The sequence below is a fragment of the Haliotis cracherodii genome, unplaced genomic scaffold (genome assembly GCF_022045235.1).
Source record: "Haliotis cracherodii isolate W230 unplaced genomic scaffold, xgHalCrac1.p SCAF_15, whole genome shotgun sequence".
Lineage (NCBI taxonomy): Eukaryota > Metazoa > Mollusca > Gastropoda > Lepetellida > Haliotidae > Haliotis > Haliotis cracherodii.
The window spans coordinates 4,086,285-4,109,374 of NW_027266270.1; the positions used below are offsets into that span (position 1 = coordinate 4,086,285).

Here is a 23,090-nt window from a genome sequence, read left to right on the forward strand (position 1 = left end):
GAAGTGTAAGAGTTAATATTATTAATATTACAGCAGGGTAGTAGGCGTATATAAATGCCTTGTAACCATTATCAAACCAGTTTAGTTTCATGGACGTTTGAACTAATTTTCGTCACTACCGCTCGATATCTGACAAAAAAATCCACTCGTTGTTTATGGTTTTATGTCAATTTTCACTAAGAACCGCGTGCGTGCGTGCGCGTGTGTGTGTGTTATTACGGCTTATACGTTTTCATACATTTTCGCTTTTAGTGTCATCGTATCCCAATTGGGTAGATCGATGCTCATGATGTCAATCACGGGATAGTCTGGTCCAAACCCGATTATTTACAAACCGCCGTCATATGCATGACTGGAATATTGTTATTGTTATTATTACAACAAACAAAGAATTGTTTACTCCATCTGGTCTTGTGAGTGTGAACATGTATGAGCGGACACTTTTCACATGTCTGAATACCCAGTGACATTGCTGACGTCAAGTAAACCGTTCCTAGGTTATTCGAATTGTATTGATTGTATCGCTTTAGTTTGATATCCCGTCCTGTGCGCATGTGCATGTGTTATTGCTAGCGACTAACACATGAAATGTCTTATATGGTCGTTTTAGTTTGTTTTATTCTGATGATGCGTTCTCTCCAAATCAAGTATCGTTTATCATAGTGACTAAATATGTTCGTTAGCTAGAATGTTATTCTGTTATTAAAGATAACCCGCCTGAGTAGCCTGTCTCTCTGTTCCCCTTCCGCCCAGCCCTCGCTGAAATGCAAAAGCCCTAAATGTAGCAAGTCTAGATTTTCCTCATGTTCTGAATCTCCCACTTCAACGAGGCTCTATGTCAATGTAAATGGAGTTAATTGTTTCTATGAAAATGATATATTTTCAGAGACAAAGCGTTTGCCTACCTGGGTGCTACGGAAAGTGCCGAGTAAGTTATGTCCGGGAAGAACCGACAATATTGCACTGACCAGCTGGGGTTATTATCAGCCTGGCTGATTAGCCTAGCGTCAGTTGACATAGTCTGTCATACAGACCCTGAAACAAATACAACCCATAAAGCCTATTCACGGCAGCTTTGACGTCTTTGCTGTCGTCATAGCGCTTTCCACGAAGGTGTTCTTTCAGTTTAGGAAACAGGTGAGTTTCACTTGGTGCCAGGTCAGGAGGGTGGGGAAGCTTTTCAAGTCTAGAGGTGTGAGAAAAGGCATTGTCATGAAGTAGTAAAACTCCAGCAGTCAGCATTCCTCGCCGCTTTTCTTTGATAGAATCTCTCAGGCGATGAAGCAAATAAACACGGATCATACCCTTTGCAACCCAGACTACAGTGGTCATAACTTTCTTCACTGATCTTGAAGACTTGAATTTCTTTGGTGCCGGAGAAGTGAAATAGTGACATTCCATGATTGACATTTTGACTCGGGATCATAGTGGTAGACCCATGTTTCATCACCCGTTACTTATCTCTTTTTGAATTTGACGAAATCCTCCTCAAATAGCTCTAAACCTTCTCTGGAACTGTCAGTTCGTTTTTTTCCTTACGATCAGAATTTAGAAACACCCAACGAGCAGATATCTTGTTCATCTGTTAATGTTCATGAATAATACTTTCAAAGGATCCATGGCTTAGACTTTTGTCTTCCTCGAGTTCACCAAAGGTAATACGTCTATCTGACAGTATAAGGTTTTTTTCTATCTTTTTGATTGAATCTTCATTGACTGAAGTTGAGGGACGTCCAGACCTAGGGTCATCATCAAGGCCTGTTCTCCCATCCTTAAACATAGCTGCCCAACGTTTAACAGTGGAATAGCTAGGGCACTCATCCCTATACACTTGTGACATGCGGTCATGCATTTCTTTGGAAGTATATTTCTCTCAAGTAATACAAATTAACGACTGCTCGGTACTTGTTCTTGTCCATTTCTGTGCCGATTTGGACCCCCATCACGTCCAACTGGCTGTCACTAATATACAAACGGCCTCAACGGAAAAAAACAGACTTGCATTGAACTACTCAAACAATGTACTCCATTACCAGGCCACTATGTTATGGCCCATAATTGAAAGTTAGTCAGGTTTAGAACATTTTGAACAGCCCTCGTAACAAACATTCTAGTCGACATTTTGCATAAGAAAGAAGATTTGTCACATCCTCCTTTTTATCAGACGAACAATTATTCATTAAATCTGAACCTCCATATAACTTCATGTTGAAATGACGTATATTCGTCTGAAAAATACAGTCTTGTATAGACTTTCAAGTGAAGATAAATTCAAGTATATACCGCTGTTCTGTTTCTGAATTTTATATGTAATAATATACTAATTGTTTTTGTATTATTGTAAAATGTGAAAATTGGAACAATGTCAAAACGATCAGAGGAAATGTCCACAACATTCTGTCATTGGTATAGACAGACAGACAGACAGACAGACAGAACATTTTATTAATCAACCAACCAACGGTGGTACATGAGAATTTGAATTATTTACATCATTTAACAAATATATACATGGCAAGTGACAGAACAGGATAATATGAATATTACCGTAACAAATTATATAATATATTCAGATATGACTTAAGATTCTTTAAATCCTTCGTGGTTTTATTACATAAGAGTTTTCTAATCATTGGATAATTTTGGAAATCACATATTTGTATCGAGAGGTAGGTATTTCGGTGTTGGAGAAGGGCTTCACACCAGAAGAGATAGTGAAACTCATGCAAGGACAAAGAACCTCATGAAGGTTCCGATTGAATGAGAGTTATCAAGAGGAGATAACTCTCGAGGCATCGGCTTTGTTCATGGCGTCGCTTTTGTTGATTTGGAAAAGACGACTTTTATTTGGATAACAAATCAGGGTAAATTAATATTTTTCAATACCTTAATAAATTTTGAAGTGCGAGAACACAACCGGCTGTCATTTTATAGTTCTACGCCAAAGAGCGTACGTTTTTACTAAGTGGATTGTTTTTGAAATCCTCGTTTTATGCATGACATTTCATGCTGTTTGAGAATATGGTAATGTGACTTGAGCAGGTTAGCTTGTTTGTTTATTTAAATGTCCATCGATTATACACATGTCCAAATGTCAAACTTTTGCCTTGAGCCCCATTCTTGGGACCAATAATTTCAATTCCCTTGTTTATTGACCTCCCAATGTTTAGGAGATAAACATACTCCCAATATTTAAAAATGCATGTTTTTCGAGAGATATCATTTCCACATGAAGGAGATTATGAACTTATGAAATCTTACAAAGAATATTATTATATACCATCCCTTGTTTTATAGCATGTGGACAGGTTACTCAGGAGAAATATTCTGTGTAACATTATCAGAAATACACACTGTTGGGATTGCTATCTGCACGGGCTCTATACAAATGTACCCTAGCCTGGCAATATATGTGTGGTACTGTCTATTAACACACTATCTAGTTTCCCTGAAGGGGTCATTGTCAGCACAGGTACTACAGACATGTACCCCAGGTACGTTTCTGTATAGAGAAATGTACCCTAACCAAAATCAGAATACAGAGAGAGACTTGGAGTCCATATTCCTCATCCCGGAACCGAACCAGTTCATAGTGTACTTCTGATTCGCCTGATGACGAGTGCATGCTGGGTAATTCTGTGCATCGTGGAATATGAGAGCTATGTACATACGTCACTGTGCTCGTTTTTTATATAGCACACTGGAATGCATCTCATACAACAGTATGACAGTTCCGATCCATTTATGGTAAGGAAATACGGAGAGAAATTTTCTGTATTCTGATTTTGGCTAGGGTACATTTCTGTATACATTAATGTACCTAGTTCTACATATCTGTAGTACCTGTACTGACAACAACTCCTTCAGCTCTAGGTTCAGTTAGGCTGTCATGTTTGGAGTGGATGACCAAAAGCATTTAGCTGGAAAATAAAACACCTGACAGTAAGAAGTGGTCTGTACCATCAGTTAGTGTTTGTGATGGGTTTCATGTTTAGTTTTCCTTCATCAGCCACGTGCTTCAATGAGGGCAGCATATGGTGAGAGAAAGGTCAAAAGTACAAATCATGGCGTTAGAGGCGACTAACGGGATCGGGTGGTCAGGCTCGCTGACTTGGTTGATGATTGTCATCATATCCCAATTGTGTGGATCGATGCTCATGATGTCAATCAATGGATTGTCTGGTCGAAGCCTGATTATTTACAGATCGACGTCATATAGCTGGTATATTGCTGAGTGCGGCGTTAAACAACAAACAAACAAAACAAATCATGGTTATCAGTCATAGTGTCAATATACGAAAACAAATTGGGTTTGTTTTACATATACATGCATCTACACATGTTCACGTAGATCTTTGTGTTTGACATATGTCTTAGCATTAGAATACTTCTGGTTATTATTGCTTTCTGAACGTTGAACACATTGGAGGAAGTGATATTGAGACTGACACATGTAGTAGGAGATGATTGTGTCTTGATTGTGCTGGGATTGTGTTCTTATTGTGCTGATTGTGTCATGATTGTCCTGTGAGTGTGTCATGATTGTGCTGATATTGTGTCGTGAATGTCCTGTGATTGTGTTATGATGTCACTGTGATTGTGTCATGATTGTGCTGTATTTGTGTTCTGATTTTTCTATGATTGTGTTATGATTGTGCTGTGATTGTGTTCTGATTGTACTGATTGTGTCATGATACTCCTTTGATTGTGCCTGATTGTGCTGTTTTGTCGTGATTGTGTTCTGATTGTGTCGTGATTGTCTTCTTCAGTGTGATGGAGGCTGCTGAGGAGGAGGAGCAGATGTATCGGGTTGTCAAGAATGACCTTGACAACCTCATCTCCTCCATTTTGGAACAGGATCAGGAGGACGACACCGACGAGATTAATGTGTTCAACACCCAGGTCCGGCAAATAGAACGTGAGTAGAACGATGTGTCCAACACCCAGGTCTGGTAAATAGAATGTGAGTAGATCGATTTGTTCAACACCCAGGTCCGACTGAGATGCCTTAGATGTAATGACAGGGTGTGTAAAATATCCACAATATATATACCCCAGTCTTTATAATTCTCTTTTCAGAACTGCCTGTTTTCACTATGTTTGAATTAAATTTATAAATCAGTTATGCTGGTGTGAATGCTTCCCCTGAAAAGTTAGAATCCCAATGGTGTTTGGCTACAGTTACCTCCTATGGAGTGTTTTGTCAGATCTTGATGGTGAAAAGTATCAAAGTGGAGAAAAAGTAAACTTTGCTTGGATCCTGTTTACCAGTTTTTGACTGGTAAAATTAGACTTGGGCTGGTAATTCACATGACTGCCAGTCCCAGTGGACCGGCAAATATAGTACCTTATAATTCTTCCTTGTTGAACAAAACATCAGCAGTATTCATATAAGTATATTTTTTGAATGAAGTCAATTTGCCTTGTCTACTTTTAGTGCAAGGACATAACATTTTGCTTTGTTTCGAGATTAAATATATATTTGTAGCAACTTAGTCTCGAAATATTAAAAAGAAGAAGAGTAAAGCGGGACTGAACTTTGTGTGAATGACATGCAGATCTAACTTAGTTACTTCACAGATGACATCATTGCATTGAATATGATATTGAAAGAATTAAAACCAGATAATTGCATACGTTTTTTTAATTGTTGAAAGTTGGCACTAATAATTTTTCCAGTCCACCAAGATTGGCAGTTTCAACATGTTCAAAAGCCAGGGGGAACACTGACCTACATGATTGAAATACTGGTTGAAGTACCCACACACTCACTGTCTGTCAATGCTGCGGTTGGAGAAACCATACATACTTCATTGAGGTGGCCCAGTCATCTAAAGCGCCACGATTCGCTGTGCAGAGTTGCATTCCTTGGGCACGCCAGAAACCTATGATTGTGGGTTCGAATCCCGGTTCGCCCCGATTATGTTTCTAGGTTTGTCAGCACCATACCCGTGCTTTAGGGTTTCACCGAAGTGGTAAACGTCTGCGACCTGCATCACTTCGGGCTTTCCTCCCACATTAAGCTGACACGCCGTGATATAACTGGAATACTGTTAAAAGCGGCGTTAAACCCAACTCACTCACTCACTCATCGAGACGTTCATGGGTGTGGTAGACATCACCAACATTTCGTTCTAAAGTTTACCTGGTTTTGTTGTGAAATGTGAGAAGGTTGACTGCAGTAGTTTTGTGAACGTGAGTGATCTCCCTTCTTACAGGGAAACAGCGGGAGATCAACAAGATATTCCTGGAGTGTCAGGACCATTTGGACAAGTATCGGGAGACCCTCCGACTGGAGCAGGAAGACGAGGAGTAAGTTACGATTGTAATTCATAGTGATGACAGAGCTTCAGATTAATGTTACTATTGAAAAGGCAAGGAACTTTTCATCTGTGAAAATAATGGGTATAAAAAATACATGTGCCCTGAATCCATACACATCCAAATTGTTTGTTTGTTTGTTGTTTAACACCGCACTCAGCAATATTCCAGTTATATGACGGCGGTCTGTAAATAATCGAGTCTGGACCAGACAATCCATTGATTGACATCATGAGCATCGATCAGCGCAATTGGGATATGATGACATGCATCAAGCAAGTCAGCGAGCCTGACCACCCGATCCCATTAGTCGCCTTTTACGACAAGCATAGTCGCCTTAAACGGCAAGCATTGGTTGCTGAAGACCTATTCTACCCCAGATGGAAAGAGATAATGATTACAATTTAATATATCATCTCTTGCACCTGTTGATACAGTTGATATTTCTCCTTTGTTTTTGGCTCTGTGGTGGTGTGAGACCATAGGGTAGTTGTTAGGGTTGGGGTATTGGCACATAAATCGTTTTGCAGTTGATCACAATACGGATAGCTGAATTGCGATACATATTGCAATGCGTATTAGGGCCCAAATTCTATATATTTGTACTGTTCAAATGGTACTTCTTCATCGAGATGGGTTGTATGGATAAACAAGACTACCATTTACATCATGAAAATGGAATATTAATGTAAACAACGTGAAGCGTGTGCTGTTTACATGGTTTAGATAGAAACCCAGTCCATCAAAATGCCTCATGAGAGTAGATATCATTTATATAATTATATATTAATTCTTGAAAATATGAAAATGCGTGTGATATGTGTATTGCTCACGGTCGCATACCAGTTTTATTGCACAACCCAACTAGTTATGTTACCATGGTTACAGTGAGAAGCAGAAGGAGGCGGAAGCAGCGGTAGCCGAGGCACAGGAGACAGAACGGAAGCAGCAGCTGCGCGAAGCACAGGAGGCAGCAGAAGTCCTTGACCTTGTGGAGGACAGCGATGACGATATTGAAATCATTGGGTCGTCTTTTGATCCAAATGTTGCTGCCAACAGGAAGGCCATTATAAAGGCTCACATGGCGGCACGGCCTGCTGCGAAACAGCCAGTCAAACCAGCAGATGCGTCGGTGCCGCAACCGGAAAGCACCACTCTCACGCAGAATGTCATGTAGGTGGTGCATGTAGTTGTTTCTTATATAATCTGTACTGCCCATATTTTAAACTGTATAAATGATATTGTAATGCCCAAATATTATATAATCTGTATATTACTTAAAAATTAAAAAGGATTAAAAAGGCCAACTAAGTGATATGCCTCAGAGAATTCCCAACCCCACGAGATATACAACACTCAGCTCATAGTTATACATTAATATACATTACATATGCTGGCAGTGTTTTGATTCCAAGGTACCACATGTAATCTCATCGTTGAAGATTATGAACTGCAAAACCATTGAAAGACATTGCCTAGTTCAGCAACAGGAGACAGGTGTTTGTTTTACGATGTATCAAGATTTTATTTCTTTTATTCATATCAGAAATTATGCAGAACTCCAAACAGTTGATTGGATAGGGGGGTTGTATCCCATGTCTGTGTATTGACTCAACTGCTCTGCAGTCAAGTCGTGTTAGTCCAACCCTGTTAATCCAGGAAACCTTTCTTACCTGAAAGTTAACCTATGACCTGCATCACTTTGGGTTTTCATCCCACATTAAGCTGATGTAACATGGATGAATGTTAAAAGCATGACACCGAACTCACTGACTCACTTACTCACTCACTCACTCACTCACTCACTCACTCACTCACTCACTCACTCACTCACTCACTCACTCACTCACTCCTCACTCACTCACTCACTCATTGTTGCAGAGCCCCTGGGACAGCTGGAGTGTCTGGCCAGGTGTCCGTAGCCCACCTGAGAGCTATCCTCACTGAGGCCATCAACAAACAGATGCCAGGCTCACAGGCACATGCTCAGTCTCAGGCTCAACTGCTACAACTCCAGCAGGTATGTAACACTTCCTTACCATCAGTGGTGTCTCGGTGTACCGCCTCAGGCTCAACTGCTACAACTACAGCAGGTACGTAACACTTCCTTACCATCAGTGGTGTCTCGGTGTACCGCCTCAGCTCAACTGCTACAACTACAGCAGGTACGTAACACTTCCTTACCATCAGTGGTGTCTCGGTGCATCGCCTCAGCTCAACTGCTACAACTACAGCAGGTACGTAACACTTCCTTACCATCAGTGGTGTCTCGGTGTAACGCCTCAGCTCAACTGCTACAACTACAGCAGGTACGTAACACTTCCTTACCATCAGTGGTGTCTCAGTGTACCGCCTCAGCTCAACTGCTACAACTACAGCAGGTACGTAACATTTCCTTACCATCAGTGGTGTCTCGGTGTACCGCCTCAGGCTCAACTGCTACAACTCCAGCAGGTACGTAACACTTCCTTACTATCAGTGGTGTCTCGGTGTACCGCCTCAGGCCAACTGCTACAACTACAGCAGGTACGTAACACTTCCTTACCATCAGTGGTGTCTCGGTGTAACGCCTCAGCTCAACTGCTACAACTACAGCAGGTACGTAACACTTCCTTACCATCAGTGGTGTCTCGATGTAACGCCTCAGCTCAACTGCTACAACTACAGCAGGTACGTAACACTTCCTTACCATCAGTGGTGTCTCGGTGCACCGCCTCAGCTCAACTGCTACAACTCCAGCAGGTACGTAACACTTCCTTATCATCAGTGGTGTCTCGGTGTAACGCCTCAGCTCAACTGCTACAACTACAGCAGGTACGTAACACTTCCTTACCATCAGTGGTGTCTCGGTGTACCGCCTCAGCTCAACTGCTACAACTACAGCAGGTACGTAACACTTCCTTACCATCAGTGGTGTCTCGGTGCACCGCCTCAGCTCAACTGCTACAACTACAGCAGGTACGTAACACTTCCTTACCATCAGTGGTGTCTCGGTGTAATGCCTCAGCTCAACTGCTACAACTACAGCAGGTACGTAACACTTCCTTACCATCAGTGGTGTCTGGTTGTACCGCCTCAGCTCAACTGCTACAACTACAGCAGGTACGTAACACTTCCTTACCATCAGTGGTGTCTCGGTGTACCGCCTCAGCTCAACTGCTACAACTACAGCAGGTACGTAACACTTCCTTACCATCAGTGGTGTCTCGGTGTACAGTCTCAGCACCCATCCTCAATAACAAGGCCTCACAATACTGCTCCTCACAGATCAGATCACATACCAGCTCACGGCAGTGCTGTGGGGTAGCCTGTTGGTTCATCCAGGGATTTATCAAGACCTGATCAAAGGTCAAATTTCTGCCCAAGTCTACAGAAATGACAGTAAAAATTCCAAGACTGGATTTATAATTCCCCAATCCTGTTATAGTTATAACTAATGTTAAAGTGTTGTTGAGCTGACTTATATTTCACTTATCACAGACCCAGTAGGCAGGACATATGCTTAGTTTTACATCACTGTAAAGAAAACAATGTTAAATACCTCAGAATTTGAGAAAATAAGAACAAATGTTTCTCTATTTACATTGGGCGGTCGGGTAGCCTAGTGGTTAAAGCGTTAACTCGTCACGCCGAAGACCCGGGTTCGATTCCCGACATGGGTACAATGTGTGAAGCCCATTTCTGGTGTCCCCCACTGCGATATTGCTTGAATATTGCTAAAAGCGGCATAAAACCTCACTCACTCACTCACTCTCTATTTACATGCCATGGACACTTAGTTTGGAGTCCTAGAAATATCTCCCTCAGGAATCCGCTCGTCTCACCGTGTTCGAGCTTCACATGACTACAGTGTCTCATGCCCTCCTCTTTACCTTGATACTGCTCGAATATTGCTAAAAGCCACATCAGATCAAATTCACTCCTTGACAATCTCAACTTCCAGCAAGCCCAGAAGGGAGAGTTATCTCCCCTGCAGAAGCAGCTCAACACTGACGTCACATACACAGTTGCGAGGACAGCACCTGTAGCAATCCTGCCAAAAGTTTCTACAAAACCTAAAAGCTCATCTTCATCGCAGGACTGGTAAGTATTGGGAGTCTGCATAATTTTACCTTATCCTGCATTACATGTTGCATTCCCTTGTTTCCTCTGAGAACATGGGTTGGTGAAAAGCAGAATAGTGACGTATGTACTGGCTGGTTGCTGAGGGCAGGCGGTATTTGGGCATGCAATTTCAGTCTTTCACAAGGAATGATGTTTCCATAATAAAAAAATTGATGTGGTTCTGGCTACCCTACTTTTCCTTAGTGTTTTTAATCCGGTCTGTAAAACCTGATCATTCTAACAGTTGGTAGTCACGTGACACAGGACATCCTATCCTCTCAAAATGGCCTCCATTCTGTAGCAGACACTGAAAGTCGTGACTCTTTTTCTATGACGGGGCGGTCAGGTAGCTTTAAAGCGTTTTCTCATCACGGCAAAGACCCGGCTTCGATTCCCAACATGTGTACAATGTGTGAAGCCCGTTTCTGGTGTCCTCCGATATGATATTGCTGAAATAGTGCTAAAGAGGCATAAAATCATACTCACTCACTCACTCTCTCACTTTTTCTCTGACAGTAACCAGCCGGTATTTGGGGGATGTGGACTTTGTATGCTTATTGAGATGTCAACATGATATTCAGGGATCAGAATCTTTCGTTGATCCGCGAATTTCCGCGAATTTTAGTGACCACAAATTTGTTTAAATCTGATGGCTTCCCCTATAAACCCCCCCAAGTTATGGACCGTGCTCCATTGCAAATAAGTTTCAGCTGATAAGGTAAATATCCATTCTCATCCCTGGATATTTGGAACTGTGGATACATACATGCATGATGATCACTCGTTGATGTGTTCGAAAGCAGCCATTTTGTCCATTACCGTGTCCTTTGTCATGTGATCACTGAGTGGCGCCGATATTTCGGAATCTAAGGTGCTGACTTTGAGGGATTTTTATAGTGGTGCTCACTACTGGGATAGACCCGTAAAGACCCAGGGCAGAATAGGTCTTCAGCAACCCATGCTTGCCGTAAAAGGCGACTATGCTTGTTGTAAGAGGTGACTAACGGGATAGGGTGGTCAGGCTCGCTGACTTGTTTGATGTATGTCATCATGTCCCAATTGCGTGGATTGATGCTCATGATGTCAATCACTGGTTTGTCTGGTCCAAACCTGATTATTTACATACCGCCATCATATACATGTAGCTGGAATATTGCTGAGTGCGGTATTAAAAAACAACAAACTAACTGTAACTCAAATTACTCACATAGTAATATCTCGGCCAGTGTTTTGTTTCAGTCACTGTTCATGCTTCCTATTATGCTTGTTGCCTGCAGGAAAGAGGTGGATATTTCGGCCAAAGTGCTTGCCAAGAAGTTCAATGATATCTGGTACTCCGGAACGATAACTGACATCGTCAACAAGTTAGATCCACCAGACGTGGTAAGTATCGCTTCCACACACTTTGTACTGTCACTTCCTAATGCTTAGAGGCTGCAAATGAAGCTCAGCAGATGTCGGAACAGATCGAGCACTGATGAATGTTTCCATAAGGGTGACACAGTTACCACTTGGTTGTCTTGGCCTTATGAAACTCATGGTGCTGGAGGCTATTGATGAGGGACTAAGCATGAATTTAAGTTATTGTTAATTCTACCATGATGACGTGAAATACTCGAATTTGATTGGACAATCAATAAAATTAGACATTATCAGTTTGGATTGGCTTCACTGCGCACTTATACAAATCATTTGTCGTCAAATCAGACGATGTTGGGATAGAGTTTATCACAATGACCCATTCTGAATCCACCAAAAGTCATCCAAGATAAGGGTCAGGCAATGATGCCACTCATACTCCCTCGTGCCCTGTTGCATCGTTCAAAAAGTACATGTCAAAATTGAACAACCAGAATCCTGCTTTCTACCAGTTATCCCGCAAAACTGTCACTGGTGTTGATCGATGTTGGTACACTTTAAAACCGCTTGGCCAAAATCCTCTGTCCCAAATGACATAACATGTTCAGTTTTACATGAAATTAAGAGACTATCCAATTCGGTCTAACATTATTCTAATTTTCAAACACAGTTCGTTTATTATCTCCTTATTGTCTTGGGGCTGCTGACATTTAGCAGCATTTCTTCTGAAGTAGTATCTTGAGTAGCGTGTCTGTATTTGGTTGAAGGAAAATCACTGAATATTCATTGTAAGCGATCTGTTTGCAATGCTCCTCTCCTCTGTTGAGTAGGATACTAACTGTTACCGGTAAGTAGTAACAAAATGTTTTTTTAGTCTGAAGATCAGATTTTATACGAGTTGTTTTTGCTTGTTTTAATCTATGCTGAAATATTATTGAGACTGAATGTGAGGGTATTTTGATTGTGTTGTCAGAGAAAATATAAGGTGAAGTTTGATGGCAAAGGCATGAAGATTCTGTCAGGGAAGCACATTGCGTACAGAGACCCAATACACGTAGTGCTGAAGGTGGGATCCAGATGTGTTGGTGAGTTTGTCAGCTGTGCAGCACTCACATGAAGTGTTTGGTGAAATGGGGGTTAACCTCGGCTTCAAAATTATTCCATATAGACGTGTGCATGCATGCACCCACTTATCACGGCTGATGGTGGTTTTATAGAGATATACCATGCTGCAGTTTAACATGGATACCTCACTCAAACACAGAATACTCACTGCCAACCAGTCCTTGTTTTGTCCCCTTAATGCTAAGCATCAGCCAGGGTAACAACAAGTAACATCTATATAACGTCTTTTGGTTTGACGCGGCAGGGGAATGGATGACCCACCTCCCGCTCATTGGGCAGAGACTCTAGCCACTACACCACTCTAGCCACTACACCACTCTAGCCACTACACAGCTCTAGCCACTACACCACTCTAGCCACTACACAGCTCTAGCCACTACATCACTCTAGCCACTACACCGCTCTAGCCACTACACTCTAGCGACTACACCACTCTAGCCACTACACAGCTCTAGCCACTACACCACTCTAGCCACTACACTCTAGCCACTACACCACTCTAGCCACTACACAGCTATAGCCACTACACCACTCTAGCCACTACACCACTCTAGCCACTACACCACTCTAGCCACTACACTCTAGCCACTACACCACTCTAGCCACTACACCGCTCTAGCCACTACTCTCTAGCCACTACACCACTCTAGCCACTACACTCTAGCCACTACACCACTCTAGCCACTACACCACTCTAGCCACTACACTCTAGCCACTACACCACTCTAGCCACTACACCACTCTAGCCACTACACTCTAGCCACTACACTACTCTAGCCACTACACTCTAGCCACTACACCACTCTAGCCACTACACCTCTCTAGCCACTACACTCTAGCCGCTACACCACTCTAGCCACTACACTCTAGCCACTACACCACTCTAGCCACTACACCACTCTAGCCACTACACTCTAGCCACTACACTCTAGCCACTACACCGCTCTAGCCACTACACTCTAGCCACTACACCACTCTAGCCACTACACCACTCTAGCCACTACACTCTAGCCACTACACTCTAGCCACTACACCACTCTAGCCACTACACCACTCTAGCCACTACACCACTCTAGCCACTACTCTCTAGCCACTACACTCTAGCCACTACACTCTAGCCACTACACTCTAGCCACTACACCACTCTAGCCACTACACCACTCTAGCCACTACACTCTAGCCACTACACCACTCTAGCCACTACACTCTAGCCACTACACTCTAGCCACTACACCACTCTAGCCACTACACTCTAGCCACTACACTCTAGCCACTACACCACTCTAGCCACTACACCACTCTAGCCGCTACACCACTCTAGCCACTACACTCTAGCCACTACACTCTAGCCACTACACCACTCTAGCCACTACACCACTCTAGCCACTACACTCTAGCCACTACACTCTAGCCACTACACCACTCTAGCCACTACACCACTCTAGCCACTACACCACTCTAGCCACTACACCACTCTAGCCACTACACTCTAGCCACTACACCACTCTAGCCACTACACTCTAGCCACTACACCACTCTAGCCACTACACTCTAGCCACTACACCACTCTAGCCACTACACCACTCTAGCCACTACACTCTAGCCACTACACCACTCTAGCCACTACACTCTAGCCACTACACCACTCTAGCCACTACACCACTCTAGCCACTACACTCTAGCCACTACACCACTCTAGCCACTACACTCTAGCCACTACACCACTCTAGCCACTACACTCTAGCCACTACACCACTCTAGCCACTACACTCTAGCCACTACACCACTCTAGCCACTACACCACTCTAGCCACTACACTCTAGCCACTACACCACTCTAGCCACTACACTCTAGCCACTACACCACTCTAGCCACTACACTCTAGCCACTACACCACGGAGGCAATCAGAATGAGTAGGATCTGAAACTAGGTGTCCTTCATGTAACTCTCCCCTGCGGGGACAGTATTGGTCTCCAGTACCCATGCTGATTATTGAAGCAAACTAAAATGAGGAATCATGGTGATTCCGGATTAGAATTGGTCCACAGCAAACCATGCTGATTATAAGAGGCGACTACATAGTTTGGGAAGTGAGGCTTGTGGACTTGGTTGATTCTGTGTCATCGTACCGCGGTGACATGGATCATGGCTCACAATAACATTGAGAAGTTTGTCTGGCCTATATACATGGATTATTCACAGGCTGCTGTCACGTAGCTGGAACATTGCCTTAAACATCAAACAAACAACAGAAAGTGAGGATTGGATGGTTACAACATGTGACTTATTGATTATAATGTGGCTGGACCACTGATCTGCCTGACTACAATAGGATGCTTTGTCAAGGCTGGGAAATTTCTGCCAGAATGCAGCGTAAAACACTCACTTTCACACCAGTGAATCAAAGTTTAGCTTCATATTACACTGAATTGCAACCATGTTGCGAAAATTTGTGAGTTCAGTTCCCAAGTTTGGGAGTCCAAGGCCTGTGGTGTGTCAGCATGTGTAGTAACCATCGACCTTCATGTTTTAGCCCTGTATCGGGATGATGAAGCGAATGGACCCAACTCATTCTATGCCGGGATTGTTGCTGAGGCGCCGAGCGTCAAGAACCAGAAAAGGTAGAACCTGTCTTTAAGATTCAGTATTTAGAGTTTAATCAGAGAATACCCAATGAGCTACAGTGAATGATTGCATCCCTTATTTATCGTGAGTCGGGGCGGTGGGGTAGCCTGGTGGTTCAAGCTTTCACTCGACATGCCAAAACCCGGGTTTGACTCCCCACATAGGTACAATGTGTGAAGCCCATTTATGGTGTCCCCTGCTGTGATGTTGCTGGAATATTGCTAAAAGCGGCGTAAAACCATTCTCACACACTCACTTGTCTTCAGTGAGTAAATGGTCTTGAGTGAGTAAATGGTCTTGAGTGAATAAATGGTCTTCAGTAAATAAATGGTCTTGGTAAATAAATGGTCTTGAGTTAATAATCGTCTTGAGTGAATAAATGGTCTTGAGTAAATAAATGGTCTTTAGGGAAGAAATGGTCTAGAGTGAAGAAATGGTCTTGAGTAAATGGTCTTGACTGAATGATGGTCTTGAGTGAATAATGGTCTTGAGTGAATAAATGGTCTTGAGTGAGTAAATTGTCTTGAGTGAATAAACGGTCTTGAATAAATAAATGGTCTTGAGTGAATAAATTGTCTTGAGTGATTAAACGGTCTTGAATAAATAAATGGTCTTGAGTGAATAAATAGTCTTGAGTAAATAAATGGCCGAACATTCCTCTGTGTTTTACCTATTATCATTTTAAAGAAGAAAATGAAGAAAAACATAAAATCTCCAAGCTGAAGTTTTTATAACTTTTTAATGATGTGTTTTTGAATTATTCTCATTGATACAGCAGTTGAATGCGCCTTCATTCTCCATTAATCAGATGTTAGTATGCTGCAATCATGTGCACATATTGTAGGTTTAACAGTCAGTTTTTATCCCTGGGTATATGGAGCTTGTACAGTATTTGTGTGTGACCAGCGCCGTACACTGACTTTTCATGGTTCTCTCGTTTCAGATATCTCATATTCTTTGACGATGGGTATGCCCAGTACTGTTACCCCAAGGAGATTCACAAAGTCTGCCATCAGAGTAAGTCCGGGTTCTTTGTCACGCCACACATCACAGGTGGATCCAGAACAGGGTCCAGAGGGGGGTCCAGAGGGTCCAGAGGGGGGCATGAGGGTCTAAACCCCTCTTTTGTGCCCAAAATGTAGTACTGGTATGTTGTAGGCAGTAAAATTATCTAAAAAGGGGATTTTGATATTTTGGACACCTCCCTTTTCAAAAACTAGATCTGCCCTTGCACATACCTTGATCAGCCACCGATTACTTTATGAAACTGGTTAAACGGACAAATTACAAAGTTTTCACATGAAAAAGCCGGCATACTGACAATAGACTAGAAAAGATTTAAATACATGGGTGCCTTTCAAAGGAATTAAACAAAGTTCTTGAAAAGGACTTATTTGACAGAAGTTATAGTTGGGAAAAATACCCTGTACTCCCTTAGGATTGTTTTCAGGATATTAAACTGTTTCTCAGCAACTTTGTAATAATTTCGTCAACATGCCTCCCTTTGCTGGTAATACACACAATCCATCAACAGAGGAGTGAGCGAGTGAGTGAGTTGGGTTTAATGCCGATTTTTACAGTATTCCAGTTATATTGCGGCGTGTCATCTTTATGTGGGAGGAAACCCCAAAGTGACGCAGGTCTGACGTTTACCACTTCGGTGAAACCCATAAGCACGGGTATGGTGGTGACAAACCTAGAAACATAATCGGGGCGAACCGGGATTCGAACCCACAATTATAGGTTTCTGGCGTGCCCAAGGAATGCAATTCTGAACAGCGTTTCGTGGTGCCTTAGACAACTGGGCCTCCATCAACAGAGGATGTGATGACAGCTGTCTGATGTACTATATTGTGGCCGGTGTGTGTATGTGAAGGACTTCTATACATGCCTTAAGAGCCATAGCCAGTGTCTTGAAAAGGCCATAATAGGCCTGAAATCACGTGACTGAAAGCTTTTAGATGATTGTAATTTGAGAGAGACAACACTTCAAGCAGTTTCCTTAACTAGATGGTGGGAGTTGTTGACGCTAGTCTGCTTATGGTGTTTACATGGTATGTTTATGCTGTGACTACTGACAGTTGGTAATGTAAGGGACCTCAGCTAGTCATAGATTCCAACTACCTAGGTAAGTGGATGTCAGAGTGTTTATGGAATATCTGTTTCTGACCTGCATGTAAAGTGGCATGTTCTACACTTCCATCTATTTTATTTCCAGGTGACAATGTGTGGGAAGATATTCACCCAGATTCTCAGGAATTTATCAAGGAATACCTCAAGCAATACCCAGAGGTAATCACATACATTATGTTACATTAAACCAGTGTTTGAAATAATTTTAAACCCCAAAAGACAGTCGGGCAGGTGACTCATAAATGTTTCCTGCCTATCTTCAAAGTTACCTGCAATCAGTCAAACATTATAAAATTGAAAGTTCAGTAATAAGGTGGCTTAAAATATCTGCTAGACAGTCGGGTAGGTAGATAAAAATTTCATGCAGTCAAAATATTGGATGTGTGTGCAGCAATTACTAAAAAGAGCTTTACTAGTACCATTGGAAGATGTAATATGTTGAACAATATAATTCTTACAAATCCTCTACCTCTACATCATTGCCATAAATCCTGTACTTTGGCTACAGTCACACCATACTAAGACTTTCAGATTTTCAACTGGGGTCCCCTTCACTGTCAACTATGCAATATTAGTTGTCCTGAAAATAGCTCTAACAAGAGCTTTACTAATACTATTTGAAGATGTTGACTTACTAGAGATAGGTGGTGAACTATGTTGAGGTTAATAAGCTGTCATGCTTCATTGACTCCAGAAGAGAAACTGACTTTTAATTGTCTGTGAGTACGATTGTTACTGTTATTGTTATGATGAGGATGAGATGAACATGTTTTCCCCGACATTGTTTCAGAGACCGATGGTACGTTTGTTGAAGGGTCAGGTCGTCAGGACGGAGTGGAATGGAAAGTGGTATGTGTTATTGTTCTACTGCTTAACAAGGAAAATTGTCAATAATCTGGGATTTTTTTAGGTTATGCAGGAGGACTGCCGGGATTTTGTCAGAGGTGAATGTGTAAGACACTATTTGTCAATTGTCTGTGTGACCAAGTGATCCAGGATTCTGCAATTATCTGTGCAGAGTAGCTTCCCTTAGCCAGGATGTGCTGATATAACTGTGCAGAGTAGCATCCCTTAGCCAGGATGTGCTGATATAACTGCAGAGTAGCGTCCCTTAGCCAGGATGTGCTGATATAACTGTGCAGAATAGCATCCCTTAGCCAGGATGTGCTGATATTGCTAAGCACAGGAGCATCCCTTAGCCAGGATGTGCTGATATACTTGTGCAGAGTAGTGTCCCTTAGCCAGGATGTGCTGATATAACTGTGCAGAGTAGCATCCCTTAGCCAGGATGTGCTGATATTGCTAAGCACAGGAGCATCCCTTAGCCAGGATGTGCTGATATACTTGTGCAGAGTAGTGTCCCTTAGCCAGGATGTGCTGATATAACTGTGCAGAGTAGCCTCCCTTAGCCAGGATGTGCTGATATAACTGTGCAGTGTAGCGTCCTTTAGCCAGGATGTGCTGATATGGCTGTGCAGAATAGCGTCCCTTAGCCAGGATGTGCTGATATTGTGTGGAAAGGCAACAACTGCCATGATTATGGTCCTGTCAGCTACATACCCATGAGATTCACCAAGGTGGTAAACCTCGCTGATCACAGCCACTTATACTGGAATATAATAAACACAACACAGGATGTTTAGAGTGAATTTAGAGTCTCAGAGGAGTCCATTTTGATTGGTGTTATCTTGATCCTGTTACTTATGTCCATGTTGACAGTGATGCCTTGTTGACTGTGATGCAATTATGGCTTTATCTTGATGTGGTGTCATGGTGATGCCATGTTGGTGTCATCTTGATGTGGTGTCATGGTGATGTCATGTTGGTGTCATCTTGATGTGGTGTCATGGTGATGTCATGTTGGTGTCATCTTGATGTGGTGTCATGGTGATGTCATGTTGGTGTCATCTTGATGTGGTGTCATGGTGATGCCATGTTGGTGTCATCTTGATGTGGTGTCATGGTGATGTCATGTTGGTGTCATCTTGATGTGGCATCATGTTGATGCCATGTTGGTGTCATCTTGATGTGGTGTCATGGTGATGCCATGTTGGTGTCATCTTGATGTGGTGTCATGGTAATGCGATGTTGGTGTCATCTTGATGTGGTGTCTTGGTGATGCCATGTTGGTGTCATCTTGATGTGGTGTCATGGTGATACCATGTTGGTGTCATCTTGATGTGGTGTCATTGTGATACCATGTTGGTGTCATCTTGATGTGGTGTCATGGTGATACCATGTTGGTGTCATCTTGATGTGGTGTCATGGTGATACCATGTTGGTGTCATTTTGATGTGGTGTCATGTTGGTGTCATCTTGATGTGGTGTCATGGTGATGCCATGTTGGTGTCATCTTGATGTGGTGTCATGGTGATGTCATGTTGGTGTCATCTTGATGTGGTGTCATGGTGATGCCATGTTTACAGGGATGTCGATGCTAAGAATGTGATGCCATGTTGTAGGTGGACAGCGAAGGTGATGGAGGTAGATGCCAGTCTGGTGAAGATGTTCTTCCAGGCCGACAAGCGAACTGAATCAATATACAGGGGGTCTACCAGACTGGAACCTTTGTTTAAGGCCCTGGTGGGTACACTTGATAGTAGACTTTCATTTCTCATTTCGAATTGTTACAACATTCTTCATTCTAAAGTTTACTGATTCAGAGGAAATTTCCTGCAACCAAAGATGCACTAGAACCACTGTCAGATTTAAAGTTTCCAAAACTACCATTATTTTAGAAAATTGGAGGTTAAAACCTTGGTTCTTACCTCACATGTTCCTCTGTAACTTTAGAGTAGAGTCCACTGTAACTGTGTAAACTACACTGTGACACTGTAACTAAACTACCAGTAGGTTCCACTGTAACTTTCAACTATATTCCTCTGTAACTTTAAAGTAGATTCTACTGTAACTGTCTTCCTCTGTAACGAAACTACCAGTAGATTCCTCTGCAACTTTCCATAAGATTTCTTTGTTACTTTCAATGATTAACACACTACATAACATATAAGGCAGTGCAGTAATGTGGGTGTCCTGCTTTGTAGGCCAATGCAGAGGCTATCAAGGCAGCAGGAAACAACAAAGCTAGACGCCACAATCTGGACCCCAAGGCCAACAGGAAGCCCCTGGTGGAGTATACCCGGGGAGTGTCCGAAGAAAACTCCAATAAATCCATGATCAAACAACCCCCAGCGACCCCACCCGCTGCCACGCCCCCACCATCAATAGCCCCAACGCCACCCCCACCCCAGGTTCTGGGCCCGGGATACAACCAAAACCACCCTGCTGTCCAGGCCTACCTCCAGGCCCGGGAAGCTGGGACACAGCGGGCCCAGCTGGCCACAACCATCTCAGTGACAGGGGGAGAACACAAGAAGCGCCCTGTGGCCAAGAAGAGCACCGGCAGCCGCCCCCTGCCAGTCCCTCCCCCCGCGACCACTTCCGCGTGGGAGGCCCCCTGGCTGAAGCTTCCGAAACGTGGGGGGACGACCACTGTCACTGTCAGTCCAGCGCCCGTCCCCAAGACCACTATGCCACAAGTGTCAGCTGCTGATAATGAAATGAGGAAAGGTGAGGACTGGATATTAATTTGAACACATGCAATTTTGTTTGTGGTGCAGTTCCTTTTTTTATTTTGTGACTGCTTCTTGTTTGGCTAAAGCTCTGGTGTGAATGAGATATCTTTTACATACAGCTCGGTTATCCTATCCTCTTGTTAGATCCCCTTGTTAGTCATAATTTGATAAACCCTTGAAGATCCAGGTTAGAATAGGTCTTCAGCAACCAATGCTTGTCCTAACCAGCGACTATGCTTGTCGTAAGAGGCGACTAACAAGATTGGGTGGTCAGCTCGCTGACTTAGTTGATGCATCTCATGGTATCTTAATTGCGTGGTTCGATGCCCATGATGTCAATCATTGGATTGTCTGGTCCAGACTTGATTATTTTCAGACCGCCGTCATATAGCTGGAATATTGCTGAGTGCAGCATTTAAAAACAAAGAAACAAAACTAAACATACACTACTGGGGACAATGAATAGACCTGTTACTGTTAGAAGAGTCTGCCAATGTGCTCTGAAGGATTTAGCCCACACTATATATACTACTCAAAAGAAGTTAAGGGTGACCCAAATTCTTTCATATTGGTAATATTAATCTGTCATGGCATGAGAGATTAACTATTGTAATATGAAAGAATCAGGTGATCCTTAACCTCTTTTGAGTAGTATATACCATTTATATACTTATTTTCATTGAAGCTGAATTTTCCATTCCCCCCCCCACACACACACACACACACATACATGAATGTTTGATCTGTACATGTTACTGACCAGTACGTTGTCTGTGTCCAGCCTTCTACCAGGCCAGCAGCGTCAGCAGCAACACTGTGGCCACACACACACATACATGAATGTTTGATCTGTACAACATGTTACTGACCAGTACGTTGTCTGTGTCCAGCCTTCTACCAGGCCAGCAGCATCAGCAGCAACACTGTGGCCCAGGACATGGCCAGCGTCCTGCAGGAACGCCTCAAGACGGTGGACGAGGCAGACATAGGTGAGGGCATCTCTTGTTGTGACCGGAAACGATACAGTCTCTACTTTTTACTGACACAAAAATACAATTGATATCGGAAGTAGGGCTTGGATGGGAAACTAAGGTACTCGGTCCACCAATATTGCTGACTGAAGTGTTGCACAACACTCAATAGATGATATAGCTGGAATATTGCTGACTGAAGTGTTGCACAACACTCAATAGATGATATAGCTGGAAAATTGCTGACTGTAGTGTTGCACAACACTCAATAGATGATATAGCTGGAAAATTGCTGACTGTAGTGTTGCACAACACTCAATAGATGATATAGCTGGAATATTGCTGACTGTAGTGTTGCACAACACTCAATAGATGATATAGCTGGAATATTGCTGACTGTACTGTTGCACAACACTCAATAAATGATATAGCTGGAATATTGCTGACTGTAGTGTTGCACAACACTCAATAGAGGATATAGCTGGAATATTGCTGATTGTAGTGTCGCACAACACTCAATAAATGATATAGCCGGAATATTGCTGACTGTTATGTTGCACAACACTCAATCAATGATATAGCTGGAATATTGCTGACTGTTGTGTTGCACAACACTCAATAAATGATATAGCTGGAATATTGCTGACTGTACTGTTGCTCAACACCCAATAGATGATATAGCTGGAATATTGCTGACTGTAGTGTTGCACAACACTCAATCAATGATATAGCTGGAATATTGCTGACTGTAGTGTTGCACAACACTCAATAAATGATATAGCTGGAATATTGCTGATTGCAGTGTTGCACAACACTCAGTAAATGATATAGCTGGAATATTGCTGATTGCAGTGTTGCTGACTGTAGTGTTGCACA

The 23,090-nt window shown here is 42.7% G+C and overlaps 1 protein-coding gene across 1 annotated transcript in view; it reads left to right on the forward strand.

Moving 5' to 3' along the window:
- The first annotated feature begins 2,782 nt into the window (after positions 1 to 2,782).
- The window catches only part of LOC139462183 (histone-lysine N-methyltransferase SETDB1-like), a 68,045-nt gene continuing 47,737 nt past the window's right edge, over positions 2,783 to 23,090 (forward strand). Inside the window, exons 1-15 of the mRNA XM_071243737.1 lie at positions 2,783 to 2,864; positions 4,770 to 4,918; positions 6,219 to 6,312; positions 7,210 to 7,494; positions 8,203 to 8,341; positions 10,265 to 10,404; positions 11,703 to 11,808; positions 12,758 to 12,869; positions 15,444 to 15,531; positions 16,479 to 16,552; positions 17,754 to 17,827; positions 18,459 to 18,517; positions 20,131 to 20,251; positions 20,713 to 21,238; positions 22,134 to 22,232. Of these exons, the coding sequence (XP_071099838.1) occupies positions 4,774 to 4,918; positions 6,219 to 6,312; positions 7,210 to 7,494; positions 8,203 to 8,341; positions 10,265 to 10,404; positions 11,703 to 11,808; positions 12,758 to 12,869; positions 15,444 to 15,531; positions 16,479 to 16,552; positions 17,754 to 17,827; positions 18,459 to 18,517; positions 20,131 to 20,251; positions 20,713 to 21,238; positions 22,134 to 22,232 (2,062 nt within the window). The 5' untranslated portion in view covers positions 2,783 to 2,864; positions 4,770 to 4,773. The remainder of the gene's footprint in view (positions 2,865 to 4,769; positions 4,919 to 6,218; positions 6,313 to 7,209; positions 7,495 to 8,202; positions 8,342 to 10,264; positions 10,405 to 11,702; positions 11,809 to 12,757; positions 12,870 to 15,443; positions 15,532 to 16,478; positions 16,553 to 17,753; positions 17,828 to 18,458; positions 18,518 to 20,130; positions 20,252 to 20,712; positions 21,239 to 22,133; positions 22,233 to 23,090) is intronic.